This window comes from Salmo trutta, chromosome 14, assembly GCF_901001165.1.
Source record: "Salmo trutta chromosome 14, fSalTru1.1, whole genome shotgun sequence".
Lineage (NCBI taxonomy): Eukaryota > Metazoa > Chordata > Actinopteri > Salmoniformes > Salmonidae > Salmo > Salmo trutta.
In genome coordinates this window covers 25,781,234-25,795,752 of record NC_042970.1, presented here as the reverse complement: position 1 = coordinate 25,795,752, position 14,519 = coordinate 25,781,234, and the positions used below count along the sequence as shown (strand labels likewise).

The 14,519-nt window shown below is 42.4% G+C and overlaps 1 protein-coding gene across 2 annotated transcripts in view; it reads right to left on the bottom strand.

Moving 5' to 3' along the window:
• Positions 1-7,357: 7,357 nt before the first annotated feature.
• The window catches only part of LOC115207674 (protein FAM107B), a 51,082-nt gene continuing 43,920 nt past the window's right edge, over positions 7,358-14,519 (bottom strand). For both annotated transcript variants that reach the window (XM_029775005.1, XM_029775004.1), the window contains 2 exons: positions 7,920-8,082; positions 7,358-7,812 (listed from right to left, as the gene is read on the bottom strand). In XM_029775005.1, the coding sequence (XP_029630865.1) occupies positions 7,699-7,812; positions 7,920-8,082 (277 nt within the window). In that variant the 3' untranslated portion in view covers positions 7,358-7,698. The remainder of the gene's footprint in view (positions 7,813-7,919; positions 8,083-14,519) is intronic.

Genomic DNA, 14,519 nt, shown 5'->3' with positions numbered 1-14,519 from the left:
ACAGATTTGATTAGTTCTAACTTTAACTAAGCCATTCTAGAAGGAGGAACACCATAGCATGCTGGTCTCAGGTGCAGTAATTTGTAATTTGAGTAATACTATGATATTGAGTGACCCATATGTAATGTCTATACTTCAATGTGTAGCTCCTCAGCCTCACTCTCCTCCATACTGTAGCGTGCAGGGAAACACCCTGCAGCACGCTTTTCTCTCACTGGTCTCAGGAAGTCAGCAGCTGTGGATTTCCTCAGCAGAGCTAACAAAAACAAAAACACAGAGGAATATTTGCAATAACACAAAGTAATTAATATAAACTCAGCAAAAAAAGAAACGTCCCCTCACTGTCAACTGCGTTTATTTTCAGCAAACTTAACATGTGTAAATATTTGTATGAACATAACAAGATTCAACAACTGAGACATAAACTGAACAAGTTCCACAGACATGTGACTAACAGAAATGGAATAATGTGTCCCTGAACAAAGGGGGGGTCAAAATAAATCAAAAGTAACAGTCCGTATCTGGTGTGGCCACCAGCTGCGTTAACTTATATGGGCTAGGTGGGACGCCAGCGTCCCACCTGCGGGACACAGCCAGTGAAATATCAGGGCGGAAAATTCAAAAACAACAAAATGTCATAATTCAACTTTCTCAAACATACAACTATTTTACACCATTTTAAAGATACGCTTCTCGTTAATCTAACCACATTGTCCGATTTCAAAAAGGCTTTACAGCGAAAGCAAAACATTAGATTATGTTAGGAGAGTACATAGACAAAAATAATCACACAGCCATTTTTCAAGCAAGGACATGTGTCAATAAAACCCAAAACACAGCGAAATGAAGCACTAACGTTTGACGATCTTCGTCAGATGACACTCCTAGGACATTATGTTACACAATACATGTATGTTTTGTTCGATAAAGTCGATAAAGCATTTTACATTGGCGCGTGATATTCAGAAAATGTATTCCCACCAAAACGGCCGGTGAATGTGCACATCAATTTACAAAAATACTCATCATAAACGTTGACAAAATACATAACAATTATTTTAAGAATTATAGATAGACTACTCCTTTATGCAACCGCTGTGTCAGATTTTAAAATAGCTTTACGGAGAAAGCACATTTTTCAATATTCTGAGTACATAGCTCAGCCATCACGGCGAGCTAATCAGACACCCGCCAAATTCGGGACAACCTAAACTCAGAATTAGTATTAGAAATATTGTATTACCTTTGCTGATCTTCGTCAGAATGCACTCCCAGGACTGCTACTTCCACAAGAAATTTTGTTTTTGTTCCAAATAATCCATATTTATGTCCAAATACCTCCATTTTGTTTGTGCGTACAGATCACTATCCAAAGGGTAACGCGCGAGCGCGGAACGAGAGACAAAGTCAAAATGTTCCATTACCATACTTAGAAGCATGTCAAACGCTGTTTAAAATCAATCTTTATGGTATTTTTAATGTAAAATTGCAATAATATTCCAACCGGACAATAGCATATTCATTCAAGAAGAAAAAGACTGCGTGACTGCACATATCCAATCCCTTTGTTGCCAGGCAGACCACTCAGTAACTGAGCTCCTATTATCTGCCCAGTGACAGGAAAATGCTCAAACCACTTTCTGAAGGCTTTAGACAGCCAATGGAAGCCTTAGGAAGTGTAACGTCACCCCACAGACACTGTAGCTTCGAAAGAGAATCAAAAGAAGAACTACAATTCTCAAACTTTTCACTTCCTGCTTGGATTTTTCTCAGGTTTTTGCCTGCCATATGAGTTCTGTTATACTCACAGACACCATTCAAACAGTTTTAGAAACTTCAGAGTGTTTTCTATCCAAATCTACTAATAATATGCATATTCTAGTTTCTGGGCCAGAGTAGTAACCTGTTTAAATTGGGTACGTTTTTCATACTGCCACCTAGCCCAGATAGGTTAAAACAATCTTGAAGTGTGGATTTTGATTGGTCAGACCAGCGTTGACTAGTCCTTAGCACGGGTACTTCCTGTTCGAGTTTCTGCCTAAGGCACGTTCACGCAGATGAGCAGGGACCCTGGGCATCTTTCTTTTGGTGTTTTTCAGTCAGTAGAAAGACCTCTTTAGTGTCTTAACTGTGACCTTAATTGCCTACCGTCTGCAAGCTGTTAGTGCACCCGTTCCACAGGTGCATGTTTCTTTTTTTCTTTTTTGTGAAGAAGAAGGAGGGAGGTTTGCGCCCGTGTATTGACTATCGAGGCCTTAATCAGATAACTGTGAGGTACAGTTACCCGCTACCTCTAATCGCCACGACGATTGAGTCAATGCACGGGGCGCGCTTCTTCACCAAACTTGATCTCAGGAGTGTTTACAACCTGGTGCGTATCCGGGAGGGAGACGAGTGGAAGACGCCGTTCAGTACGACCTCAGGGCATTATGAGTACATCGTCATGGCGTACGGGTTGATGAATGCTCCATCAGTCTTCCAAGCATTTGTAGACGAGATTTTCAGGGACCTGCACGGGCAGAGTGTAGTGGTGTATATTGATGACATTCTGATATACTCCGCTACACGCGACGAGCATGTGTCCCTGGTGCGCAAGGTGCTTGGTCGACTGTTGGAGCATGACCTGTACGCCAAGGCTGAGAAATGCCTGTTCTTCCAACAGTCCGTCTCCTTCCTAGGGTACCGCATTTCCACCTCAGGGGTGGAGATGGAGAGTGACCGCATTTCAGCCGTGCGTAATTGGCCGACTCCCACCACGGTAAAGGAGGTGCAGCGGTTTTTAGGGTTTGCCAATTACTACCGGAGGTTTATCCGGGGTTTTGGTCAGGTAGCGGCTCCCATTACCTCACTGCTGAAGGGGGTTCGGTACGTTTGCAGTGGTCGGCTGAGGCGGACAGGGCTTTTTGTCACCTGAGGGCTCTGTTTACCTCGGCTCCCGTGCTGGCCCATCCAGATCCCTCTTTGGCATTCATAGTGGAGGTGGACACGTCCGAGGCTGGGATAGGAGCCGTGCTCTCTCAGCGCTCGTGTACGCCACCGAAGCTCCGCCCCTGTGCCTTCTTCTCGAGGAAGCTTAGCCCGGCGGAGCGAAACTATAACGTAGGGGACCGGGAGCTGTTGGCTGTCGTCAAGGCTCTGAAGGCGTGGAGACATTGGCTTGAGGGGGCTAAACACCCTTTTCTCATCTGGACTGACCACCGCTATCTGGAGCACATCCGGGCGGCGAGGAGACTGAACCCTCGCCAAGCAAGGTGGGCCATGTTTTTCACCCGTTTTGTGTTCACCCTTTCTTACAGACCAAGTTCCCAGAACGTGAAGGCAGACGCACTGTCCCGGCTGTATGACACAGAGGAGCGGCCCATGGATCCCATCCCATACTCCCGGCCTCCTGCCTGGTGGCGCCGGTAGTGTGGGAGCTGGACGCGGACATTGGGCAGGCGTTGCGTGCAGAGCCCGCTCCATTCCAGTGTCCCGCTGGGCGTCTGTATGTTCCGTCTGCTGTCCGTGACCGGTTGATCTATTGGGCCCACACGTCACCCTCCTCTGTTCATCCAGGCATCAGTCGGACGGTGCGCTGTCTAACTGGGAAGTACTGGTGGCCCACTTTGGCTAAGGACGTGAGGGTTTATGTTTCCTCCTGCTCAGTTTGCGCCCCGTGTAAGGCTCCTAGGCACCTGCCTAGGTAAGCTACACCCCTTACCCGTTCCACAACGGCCATGGTTGCACCTGTCGATCGATTTCCTGACTGATCTTCCCCCATCACAGGGAAACACTACGATCCTGGTTGTTGTTGATCGTTTCTCTAAGTCCTGCCGTCTCCTTCCTTTGCCCGGTCTCCCTACGGCCCTACACACTGCGGAGGCCTTGTTTACACACGTCTTCCGGCGCTACCGGATGCCTGAGGATATAGTGTCGGATCGGGCAGGTGGAGAGAGTTAACCAGGATGTGGGTAGGTTTCTGAGGTCCTATTGCCAGGACCGGCCGGGGGAGTGGGCAGCGTTCGTGCCCTGGGCAGAAATGGCCCAGAACTCGCTCCGCCACTCCTCCACTAACCTCTCCCCCTTCCAGTGTGCATTGGGGTATCAGTCGGTTCTGGCTCCTTGGCATCAGAGTCAGACCGAGGCTCCTGCGGTGGACGACTGGTTCCGGCACGCGGAGGAGACATGGGACGCCGCTCATGTTCACCTTCGGCGCGCCACGCTGCGCCAGAAAGCCAGCACAGACCGTCACCGCAGTGAGGCCCCGGTGTTCGCACCGTTTCTGGTCTGGCTCTCGACCCGAAACCTGCCCCTCCGCCTGCCCTGCCGGTAGCTGGGTCCGCGGTTTGTGGGGTCATTTAAAGTCCTGAGGAGAGTGAACGAGGTTTGTTACAGGTTACAGCTTCCCCCCGATACTCATTCCATGTGTCTCTCCTCAGGCCGGTGGTGGCTGGCCTGCTCCAGGAGTCTGAGGTGTGGGAGTTTCCTCCGCCCCCTCTGGACATCGAGGAGGCCCCGGCGTACTCCGTTCGTTCCATACTGACTGGTGCGCATCGGGTTAATGTGCCCATATTTTGTATTTCGTATGCCGTTGGTTTTACTATTAAACTGCTCCGGCTATTACCAAGTTCTGCTCTCTTGCATCTGACTTCCCTGCCACCAGTTACGCACCCCTTACACAGCCCCATCTTCAATGAACCTTTGACCCAGGAATTAGTTGGAAAGGATGTTACATTTTATTTAAATGGCTGTTTTTATAATAGGGTAACACCAGTGGCATGAAATTGAGAGACAGCTATTCCCTGTAAATGATTTACAAATTTAGTTGATCTTTTAGTTTTTCAAGTAATCCACTAAATAACTATAATACTTTCCTTTGTATTATGACATAAAACAATATATTTTAACTCAATAAAATGTCACTAAACCACGACTCATTACCCGAGGGACAAGCCATTTTCATGATACTGACCGTGTTCTATGACAGGGTTTCCCAGACTCTGTCCTGGGGCCCCACCTGGGTGTACGTTTTGTTTTTTGTCCTATCACTACACAGCTGATTCAAATAACCAATGAATTATCAAGCTTTGATTATTTTAATCAGCTGTGTAGTGCTGGGGCAAAAACCAAAACAGACGTACACCCAGGCGGGGCCCAGGACCGAGTTTGGGAAACCCTGTTCTACGATGTATACAATAATGTTTTGCAATGTAACTGTCTTACATATGTTTTATTAACAATAATACACTTAAATTAAAACAAAAACATATATTTTGTATTATTATCTGACCTTTTTAAGTGATTTTCCAAGTGGTTAAGGCGGGCGACAGAAAAGCCACTATTTTTGTGGAATGATCCAGAAATTATCAGACCAAATGAAAGGTCACAGTGCAACTATCAATGCAGTGTTTGTCCTTTTATTTATTTTCTTAGAAAGGAATACAATTTTCTCCAGCTCTTTGTTACCTCTCTTCTCAAACATGTACCATAGTAATTTGAAGTACAAACCTTTGTTATTCATAACAATCATTCTGTCATTGTGAAAGCTATTGAAATATTCATACATTAATATAGTCATGCTTCTATGCAATGAAGAGACTGAAAAAGAAATGAGAAAGAATGTATTCATGTTTATAACATGTACAGCTTTATAATATTAAACATCTTAAGTGGCTTCAGGAGTCAGTAAAGGCAGATATTTCATACAAGTAGAACAATATTTGGTGCAAAAAACACCAAAATACCAATGGCCATCTATATGCAATCAGGATAAAAACATATTAAAGACTTTAAAAAAATTACAAATGCATAATTGATCAGTAAAATAAATGTTCAGATACATAATTTCAATGTTCTAAAGTGCCTTATTGAAATAAGATTCAAATGATTGCATTTTATTTTGTATTGCTACATAATACTATTTAAAAAGCGCTGTGATACAATTACAAATGTGAGAATATCTACCTGGTCTCAGACCTTAAGCACAAAACATAAATATCCCTTTTCAAAACATGTATATGTTACAAAAAAATGGTGAAATGGGGTTAGAGAAAAATCTACATCTATAATATAACGTATGCCATTTAGCAGATGCTTTTATACAATCTCACACGCGCATACATTTTACATATGGGTGGTCCCAGGAATCAAACTACCCTGGCGTTACAAGCGCCATGCTCTACCAACTGAGCTACAAAGGACCACCATATCAGTGTCAGTCTCTTGTGTCTGCAACATGCATTCACTCAACCACTCACACTCACCTACATACTGTACAAATACTCTATCTGATTCCTCAGATCATGTGGTTTGATAGTATGCCGTTGGTATAAGCGTTACATGCACCACCATTTCAGAAAGATAGCGTTCCTTGGTTTGAACTTTTTGATTAGGATGACATGCAGCTAGAGCTAGGAAGGCACTGTTAGGGATAGGTGCTTTCTCAGTGAGAGATTTCACATTGAGACATGTGACCTTGAATTGCAGATAAATGCCATTAGTAGGAAGAACATTTGATTGTTTACTGTTAACAATCTGTACTGATTGTGTGTGCAGGTACAGTGTGCTTCTTATACTGTAACCTAGATAATTACTATTGGATACACATAGCCTAAGATGAAAAGTAACCACTGCTTTGTGACACACTTGAGAAAAACAACCAATTTGGCTTTGTCTCTTAACATCTTACGTGTCCTTGTTTCTAGAGTCATTGCAGTACGGAACACTACATCCACTAGTGAATAGCTTCTCCCCTCTTCTTCAGCCTGGTCTTATAGACTAGAAGTAACATAGTAAACGTAAATTTGACACTAGTATGATATATTATGTTTGGTATGGTTACATATGACAGAAGGTTACTTAAGGTAAAAACAAAGGTATGGTGGTTGGTCGGGTGCATGAGTAGGCATATAACACGAATGTCTAGCAATCCAAAGGTTGTGTATTCAAATCTCATCACGGGCAACATTTAGCATTTTAGCTAATTAACAACTTTGCAAGTATTTACTACTTTTTAGCTACTTTGCAACTACTTAGCATGTTAGCTAACCCTTCCCCTAACCCTTTAACCTAACTCCTAAGCTTATCCTTAACCCCTAACCCTAACTGTTAGCCTAGTTAACGCTAGCCACCTAGCTAACGTTAGCGACAACAAATTGGAATTCGTATCATATCATATGTTTAGCAAATTCTTAACATATTGTACAAATTGCAATCCGTAACATATCGTATGAATTGTCATTCGCAATATATCATACAAAATGGATGATGGACATCCACAAATTAATTCATACCATACGAAACGTAACATATCATACTATTTGGAGTGTCCCGGAATTATGTTTACCATGTTACGTCTACCCCCGAGTCCAGGTTGTCCTTTTTGACCCTAACACTCACTCTCATGTCAGTTACTCTGGATTGAGATATCACAGACACAGTTTGACCTATCCCTGTAACAGTAGCCCATTGCAGAGTCAACCTTCCTTCTCTGTCTCTCTGTCTCTCCCGCTGTGTCTCTGCTCTGAGTGGGTTAGTGAAGGCATTGTGTCATGGCTTGCCGACCAGTCCTTGTAGGTAGAAGTTCCTTGCTGTTGTCTTGAGTTGTGCAGTCAGAGCAACACAACACAGCTGTCCTGTGTCCACTCACGCGCATAATACACACAAGTGTACAAACTCCAGCAGATTCCAACTCAATGGTATACTTGGACCGGTTTGTCCCTACACCTCTTTCTCTCCATTATTGTGAAAGGACGTCCGTCTCAAGTTCTCCTTGACCTTGACAAACTCTGGGGCTCTCACGGTCTCCTCTTTTTTTCCCTGCTCCTTCTCCAGCTGAATCAGAAACAGAAGTGAGTTTATTCAATCAATTTCGATTAGATTAAATTGTAAAAAGCTCTATAGCAATATAATTGTATTGACCGATTGATGATCTCTCCTACCTCTTCTAGCTTCTCCTTCCTCTTGAGGAGCTCTTGTTCCAGAGGGGAGATCTTCTTTCTGGCCTCATCTTCCTCCTTCCTCTGCTTGATGATCTGTTCCCTCTTCCTGGCCTCCAAGACACGCTGCAGCTCCGGCTTAGACTCCATCCCAACACCGCCACTCCTGAGAGACCAAGAGAGAGAAGGTATTTACTAAGGTCATCTGCATTTAAATTTAACTTCAGTCTTTTCCTCTTGTCTCCAGCAGAGGGAACTCTAATCATACTAAATGCTATGTTCTGATTTTGCTCTCTCATACAATATCCTTTCCTCACCCAAAGTAGTGGTTTGTGGGTAAAATCACTGGAGAAGACAAGTCAGGAAAAAAAGCCATATTATAACCTATGTGTTGTGATAATTGTGTTGTTTGCTGTATCCTGTTAGTTCATATGCCTTGACAACCTGATATACAGTTGAAGTCGGAAGTTTACATACACCTTGGCCAAATACATTTAAACTCAGTTTTTCACAATTCCTGACATTTAATCCTAGTAAAAATCCCCTGTTTTAGGTAAATTAGGATCAGCACTTTATTTTAAGAATGTGAAATGTCAGAATAATAGTAGAGAGAATGATTTATTTCAGCTTTTATTTCTTTCATCATATTCCCAGTGGGTCAGAAGTTTACATACACTCAATTAGTATTTGGTAGCAATGCCTTTAAATTGTTTAACTTGGGTCAAACGTTTCGGGTAGCCTTCCACAAGCTTCCCACAATAATTTGGGTGAAATTTGGCCCATTCCTCCTGACAGAGCTGGTGTAACTGAGTCAGGTTTGTAGGCCTCCTTGCTCGCACACACTTTTTCAGTTCTGCCCACAAATTTTCTATGGGATTAAGGTCAGGGCTTTGTGATGGCTACTCCAATACCTTGACTTTGTTGTCCTTAAGCCATTTTGCCACAACTTTGGAAGTATGTTTGGGGTCATTGTCCATTTGGAAGACCCATTTGCGACCAAGCTTTAACTTCCTGACTGATGTCTTGAGATGTTGCTTCAATATATACACATAATTTTCCTCCCTCATGAGACCATCTATTTTGTGAAGTGCACCAGTCACTCCTGCAGCAAAGCACCCCCACAACATGATGTTGCCACATACATGATGCTGCCACCCCCGTGCTTCACAGTTGGGATGGTGTTCTTCAGCTTGCAAGCCTCCCCCATTTTCCTCCAAACATAACAATTGTCATTATGGCCAAACAGTTCTATTTTTGTTTCATCAGACCAGAAGACATTTCTCCAAAAAGTACGATCTTTGTCCCCATGTGCAGTTGCAAACCTTAGTCTGGCTTTTTTATGGCGGTTTTGGAACAGTGGCTTCTTCCTTGCTGAGCGGCCTTTCAGGTTATGTCGATATATAGGACTCGTTTTACTGAGGATATAGATACTTTTGTACCTGTTTCCTACAGCATCTTCACAAGGTCCTTTGTTGTTGTTCTGGGATTTATTTGCACTTTTCGCACCAAAGTACATTCATCTCTAGGAGACAGAATGCATCTCCTTCCTGAGCGGTATGACAGCTGAGTGGTCCCATGGTGTTTATACTTGCATACTATTGTTTGTACAGATGAATGTGGTACCTTCAGGCATTTGGAAATTGCTCCCAAGGATGAACCAGACTTGTGGAGATCTACAATTTTCTGAGTTTTCTGAGTTCTTTGCTGATTTCTTTCAATTTTCTCATGATGTCAAGCAAAGAGGCCTTGAAATACATCCACAGGTACACCTCCAATTGACTCAAATGATGTCAATTAGCCTATCAGAAACTTCTAAAGCCATGACATCATCTTCTGGAGTTTTCTAAGCTGTTTAAAGGCACAGTCAACTTAGTGTATGTAAACTTTTGACCCACTGGAATTGTGATACAGTGAATTATAAGTGAAACAATCTGTCTGTAAACAATTGTTGGAAAAATTACTTGTGTCATGCACAAAGTAGATGCCCTAACCGACTTGCCAAAACTGTAGTTTGTTAACAAGAAATTTGTGGAGTGGTTGAAAAACAAGTTTTAATGACTCCAACATAAGTGTATGTTAACTTCCGACTTCAACTGTATAGGCCTAAGGCTGAGACAATAAGAAGACACAGTGAGCAGAATAAATTCATCCACACCTTTGTTTCATGACAAAACCGGAGAGCAACATCTGTCCTGTGAAGTCCACAAACAGTTACATGACATCCAGCATGGTCGAGTAAGTTAATGTTTCCGACATTTTCGGACTACTAAATAACTATTGATTTAGAACCGCAGAGAGTTACCGCAAGTTGCAAAGAAAAACAGGAGCTGCCGCCACTCTTCCAGCACCATTACAACATTTCAACATCATCTAATCACCTATGCTTAGTCTAATACAGTTACAACTAAAAGATACCAAAAACGATTTACTCCAGTCAACGTAAGCTAAATATGATGTGGCTGACCATGTTACTGATTTCTCGCTCTCTCTCTGTGTGTGTGTGTGTGTGTGTGTGTGTGTGTGTGTGTTCGTGCAAAGAAAAAACATGTTGACTCTGCCTACTTGTAGAGAAACGCCAACGCCATCCTCCTCTTTTATGTTGCTTAAATGGCAGTGGTGGAAAAAGTACCCAATTGTTATACTTGAGTAAAAGTAAAGATATCTTAATAGAAAATGACTCAAGTAAAAGTGAAAGTCACCCAGTAAAATACTTCTTGAGTAAAAGTCTAAAAGTATTTGGTTTTAAATATACTTAAGTTTCAAAAGTAACTGTAATTGCTAAAATAAGTGTCAAAAGTCAAAGTAAAAGTATAAATCATTACAAATTCCTTATATTAAGCAAACCAGGCGGCACCATTTTCTTATTTTTTTTATTTATTTACGGATAGCCAGGGGAACACTCCAACACTCAGACATCATTTACAAACTAAGCATTTGTGTTTAGTGAGTACGCCAGATCAGAGGCAATATGAATGACCAGGGATGTTCTCTTGATAAGTGCGTGAATTTGACCATTTTCCTGTCCTGCCAAGCATAGAAAATGTAACGAGTACTTTTGGGTGTCAGGGAAAATGAATGGTGTAAAAGTACATTATTTTATTTCAAAATGTAGTGAAGTAAAAGTAAAAATTGTCAAAAATAGAAATATTAAAGTAAAGTACAGATACCCCCAAAAAACTACTTAAGTGGTACTTTAAAGTATTTTAACTTAAGTACTTTACACCACTGCTAAACGGTCTATAACTCTGTCACACAGTACACACTTTTAGTTTTTGTTTTCCTATGCTTGCTCACTAGCCTAACTGCCTTTCATGGGCAACGATGCGCCAGCCCAGCTAGGTAACATTAGCCTACTACATCTAACCACATGTTACACTTCCATCCTCTCTGGCCAGGGGCACAATGTATGAATTTATGGTTTGATCAGAATCTGCATTATAAATCATTGGCTGGTATGGAGAACTAGGTAAAACCACAAGTCCAAATCCCTATATATATTCCTGGCTAATATAAGAAAGGGACGATTTTAGCTAGCTAGCTAGCCACAGCAACACAACGTGACGCAACAATTAACGTTTTTTTCTGTCAATGACGTTTGGCTTCAGATGTAATGTGATTGGTGTGAAGCCAAATCCAAACTGGCTTCACTTTTTTTTGGTGTGCCAGGACTATTCACAGCTGAGCTCACTCAGCTGAGCTCAACGCTGATTAGCTATATTTTATATATTTTTTATCAAGGGAGGCCAAATGCTTGCTGACAACAGTGTCATACCCTTTTTGACCTGACAGCGTCAGCTAGATAGGCTACACATACTGAGACGGAGGGGGCGCTGTTTTGTTAGTTCGGATGCTTTTTCCGGTGAGATACTGTATATTCAGCCTCTTGCGATTTGATGGACATTTATCAAACTCAGAGAGATTAAATCAATTATTGTGTTGTTTTTTTTTGGGGGGGGGGGGAAACCTGGGTCCTCTTGACACCCATAAATACACACCACTGCTCACCCATTGATTTTTTTTTCAGGATTCAATTACATTAATATGACAAATATAAAATGCGGAAGGATTATGTTGCATTTTAGCAAATAACAATTGCATAGAAGTAAAGCTTATTTCCCTGCTCATAAATGCTCCTCTATTCCTAACAAGGGCTATGGGACTTGTGATCCACAGACCGGTGTTTGTCTCTGAATCTCTATGGTGATGCCAGATTAATTAGGAGCCTGTTTTCTTATTAGACAGAAAAAGACAGCAGGAAGCACACCGCTGAGGTTTGGTGGTGGGACCCTTGTTTTGTTTTATCAGAAAGGAAGAAAACCATCCTTCTCAATTGTTAATCAACTTTGAGTTTATTCAATCACTGCATATGGCCTCTAAAACTCATCAAGAATTCATTCAATATCTCCCCCCAATATCTCACATCAGACCTCTTCGGAGTGAAATGCCATTATACTCAGGATAAGATAGAAACTGTTGAGCTCTCTTTGTAACCCTCCTCTCACCTCTCCTCTTTGAGACTGCTAATTCAATTCACGCAGTGCCTTTAGCCCCCTTAGGGAGGTGCAGTCACCGTTTTTTTGTTGGTGGTAGAGAGAGGGAGGGCTGCTATTGAGGTGTGATTAGTGTTTTTGTTAATTTTGTCTCTGCTCATCAAATAAGTCAGAGTGATGTACACACACACACACACACACACACACACACACACACACACACACACACACACACACACACACACACACACACACACACACACACACACACACACACACAGTGTATAGCAGTAGCCTGTGTACTGTAGATAGTTTATGAAAGAAACACACTACCAATAGACTACAATCCCATTTCCCCAAAAATCTGTAGAAGGTATAGTTTGATCGCCAAGCACAGGACAAGAATAGCACAGTGAAAGGGCTGATATTTGAGTCCACTATATTACTTTCTGGTTGCTGTCATCCATAGGCCTATTCATGACATACTCTGGGACCTCTGACTCCTCTATACCTTCTCACTGCTCTAAAATCAATAGACAGTCATTTCTTACTACACAGCATTGTGAACGGCATTGACATTTGAAACAAAACATGTTTTTTTCTGTGTGTTGTGGTCCATGCTTTTTTCCCTCTTTCATCTTACATCTACCACCTCAGACTTTCCAGACATCAATGCTCAATGACACAAAAAATACTTATCCAGAGTGAGAGAGTGAACGAGAGAGGTAGCGAAATAGCAATCAGAGAAAATGGAGACCACTTAGTAAGAGAGAGAAAGACTGTTCAAGTTGATTACCTGCACTCCCATCACAGTGGTGTGGCTGATCTCCCAGCGCTGTAAGGGCTCTCTCTCTGTCATGGTGCCCAACACAGATTGCCTGTTCTGGGCTTTGACTCTCATAGCCATACCCCTCTTAGCACTAGTAGCAATGCCAACCCAAGCCCAGCAGATACATATAGATGCTTAATTGAAAGCATGACACCTGCCAGCTTACCTCTGAGTATCTGCCTGCCTGCCTGTAGAAAAGCAGAAGTGAATGTGTGTGTGTGTGTAGTTTAAACTACGGTCTTATTCAATGTTCACTTAATATCACTTAATCACAGATATCACTTAATATCTATCAATGTGCTCAATTTCATAAAAAGGTAAATGAATAACATTAATGACAATGTATTTCACTATAATTTCAAGTACATGTGATGGTGAATGCATACTAAAAAGATTTACACCAAGTGTGATGTTTAATTATTTTTTAACTCAGAAGGAAATATCAAGAGGATCAGGTAAGTGATAAAACAGTCAAATAACAATATCGAAATGTCACTATCAATCATGTTACTAGTATACAAATCAGACACCTTTCAGCATGGAATAAACATTAAGGTAGGTATTCCGATAAAAATCATGTAAGTAATAAATAAATAATCATAATTTGGCAGTACGTCCAACCGGCCTCACAACTACAGACCACGTGTAACCACCCCAGCCCAGGACCTCCACATCCGGCTTCTTCACCTGCGGGATTGTCTGACCAGCCACCCGGACAGCTGATGAAACTGTGGATTTGCACAAGTGAAGAATTTCTGCACAAACCATCAGGAACTGTCTCAGGGAAACTCATCTGCATGCTTGTCGTCCTCACCAGGGTCTTGACCTGACTGCAGTTTGGCGTTGTAACCGACTTCAGTGGTCAAGTAAAGTGTGCTCTTCATGGATGAATCACGGTTTCAACTGTACCGGGCAGATGGCAGATAGTGTGTATGGCGTCGTGTAGGCGAGCAGTTTGCTGATATCAACATTGTGAACAGAGTGCCCCATGGTGGCAGTGGGGTTATGGTATGGGCAGGCAAAAGCTACGGACAACGAACATAATTGCATTTTATCGATGGCAATTTGAATGCACAGAGATACCGTGACGAGATCCTGAGGACCATTGCCGTGCCATTCATCCGTCGCTATCATCTCATGTTTGCACCACCCCATGTCACAAGGATCAGTATACAATTCCTGGAAGCTGAAAATGTCCCAGTTATTCCATGGCTTGCATACTCATCAGACATTTCACCCATTGAGCAAGTTTGGAATGCTCTGGATCGACGTGTATGACAGCGT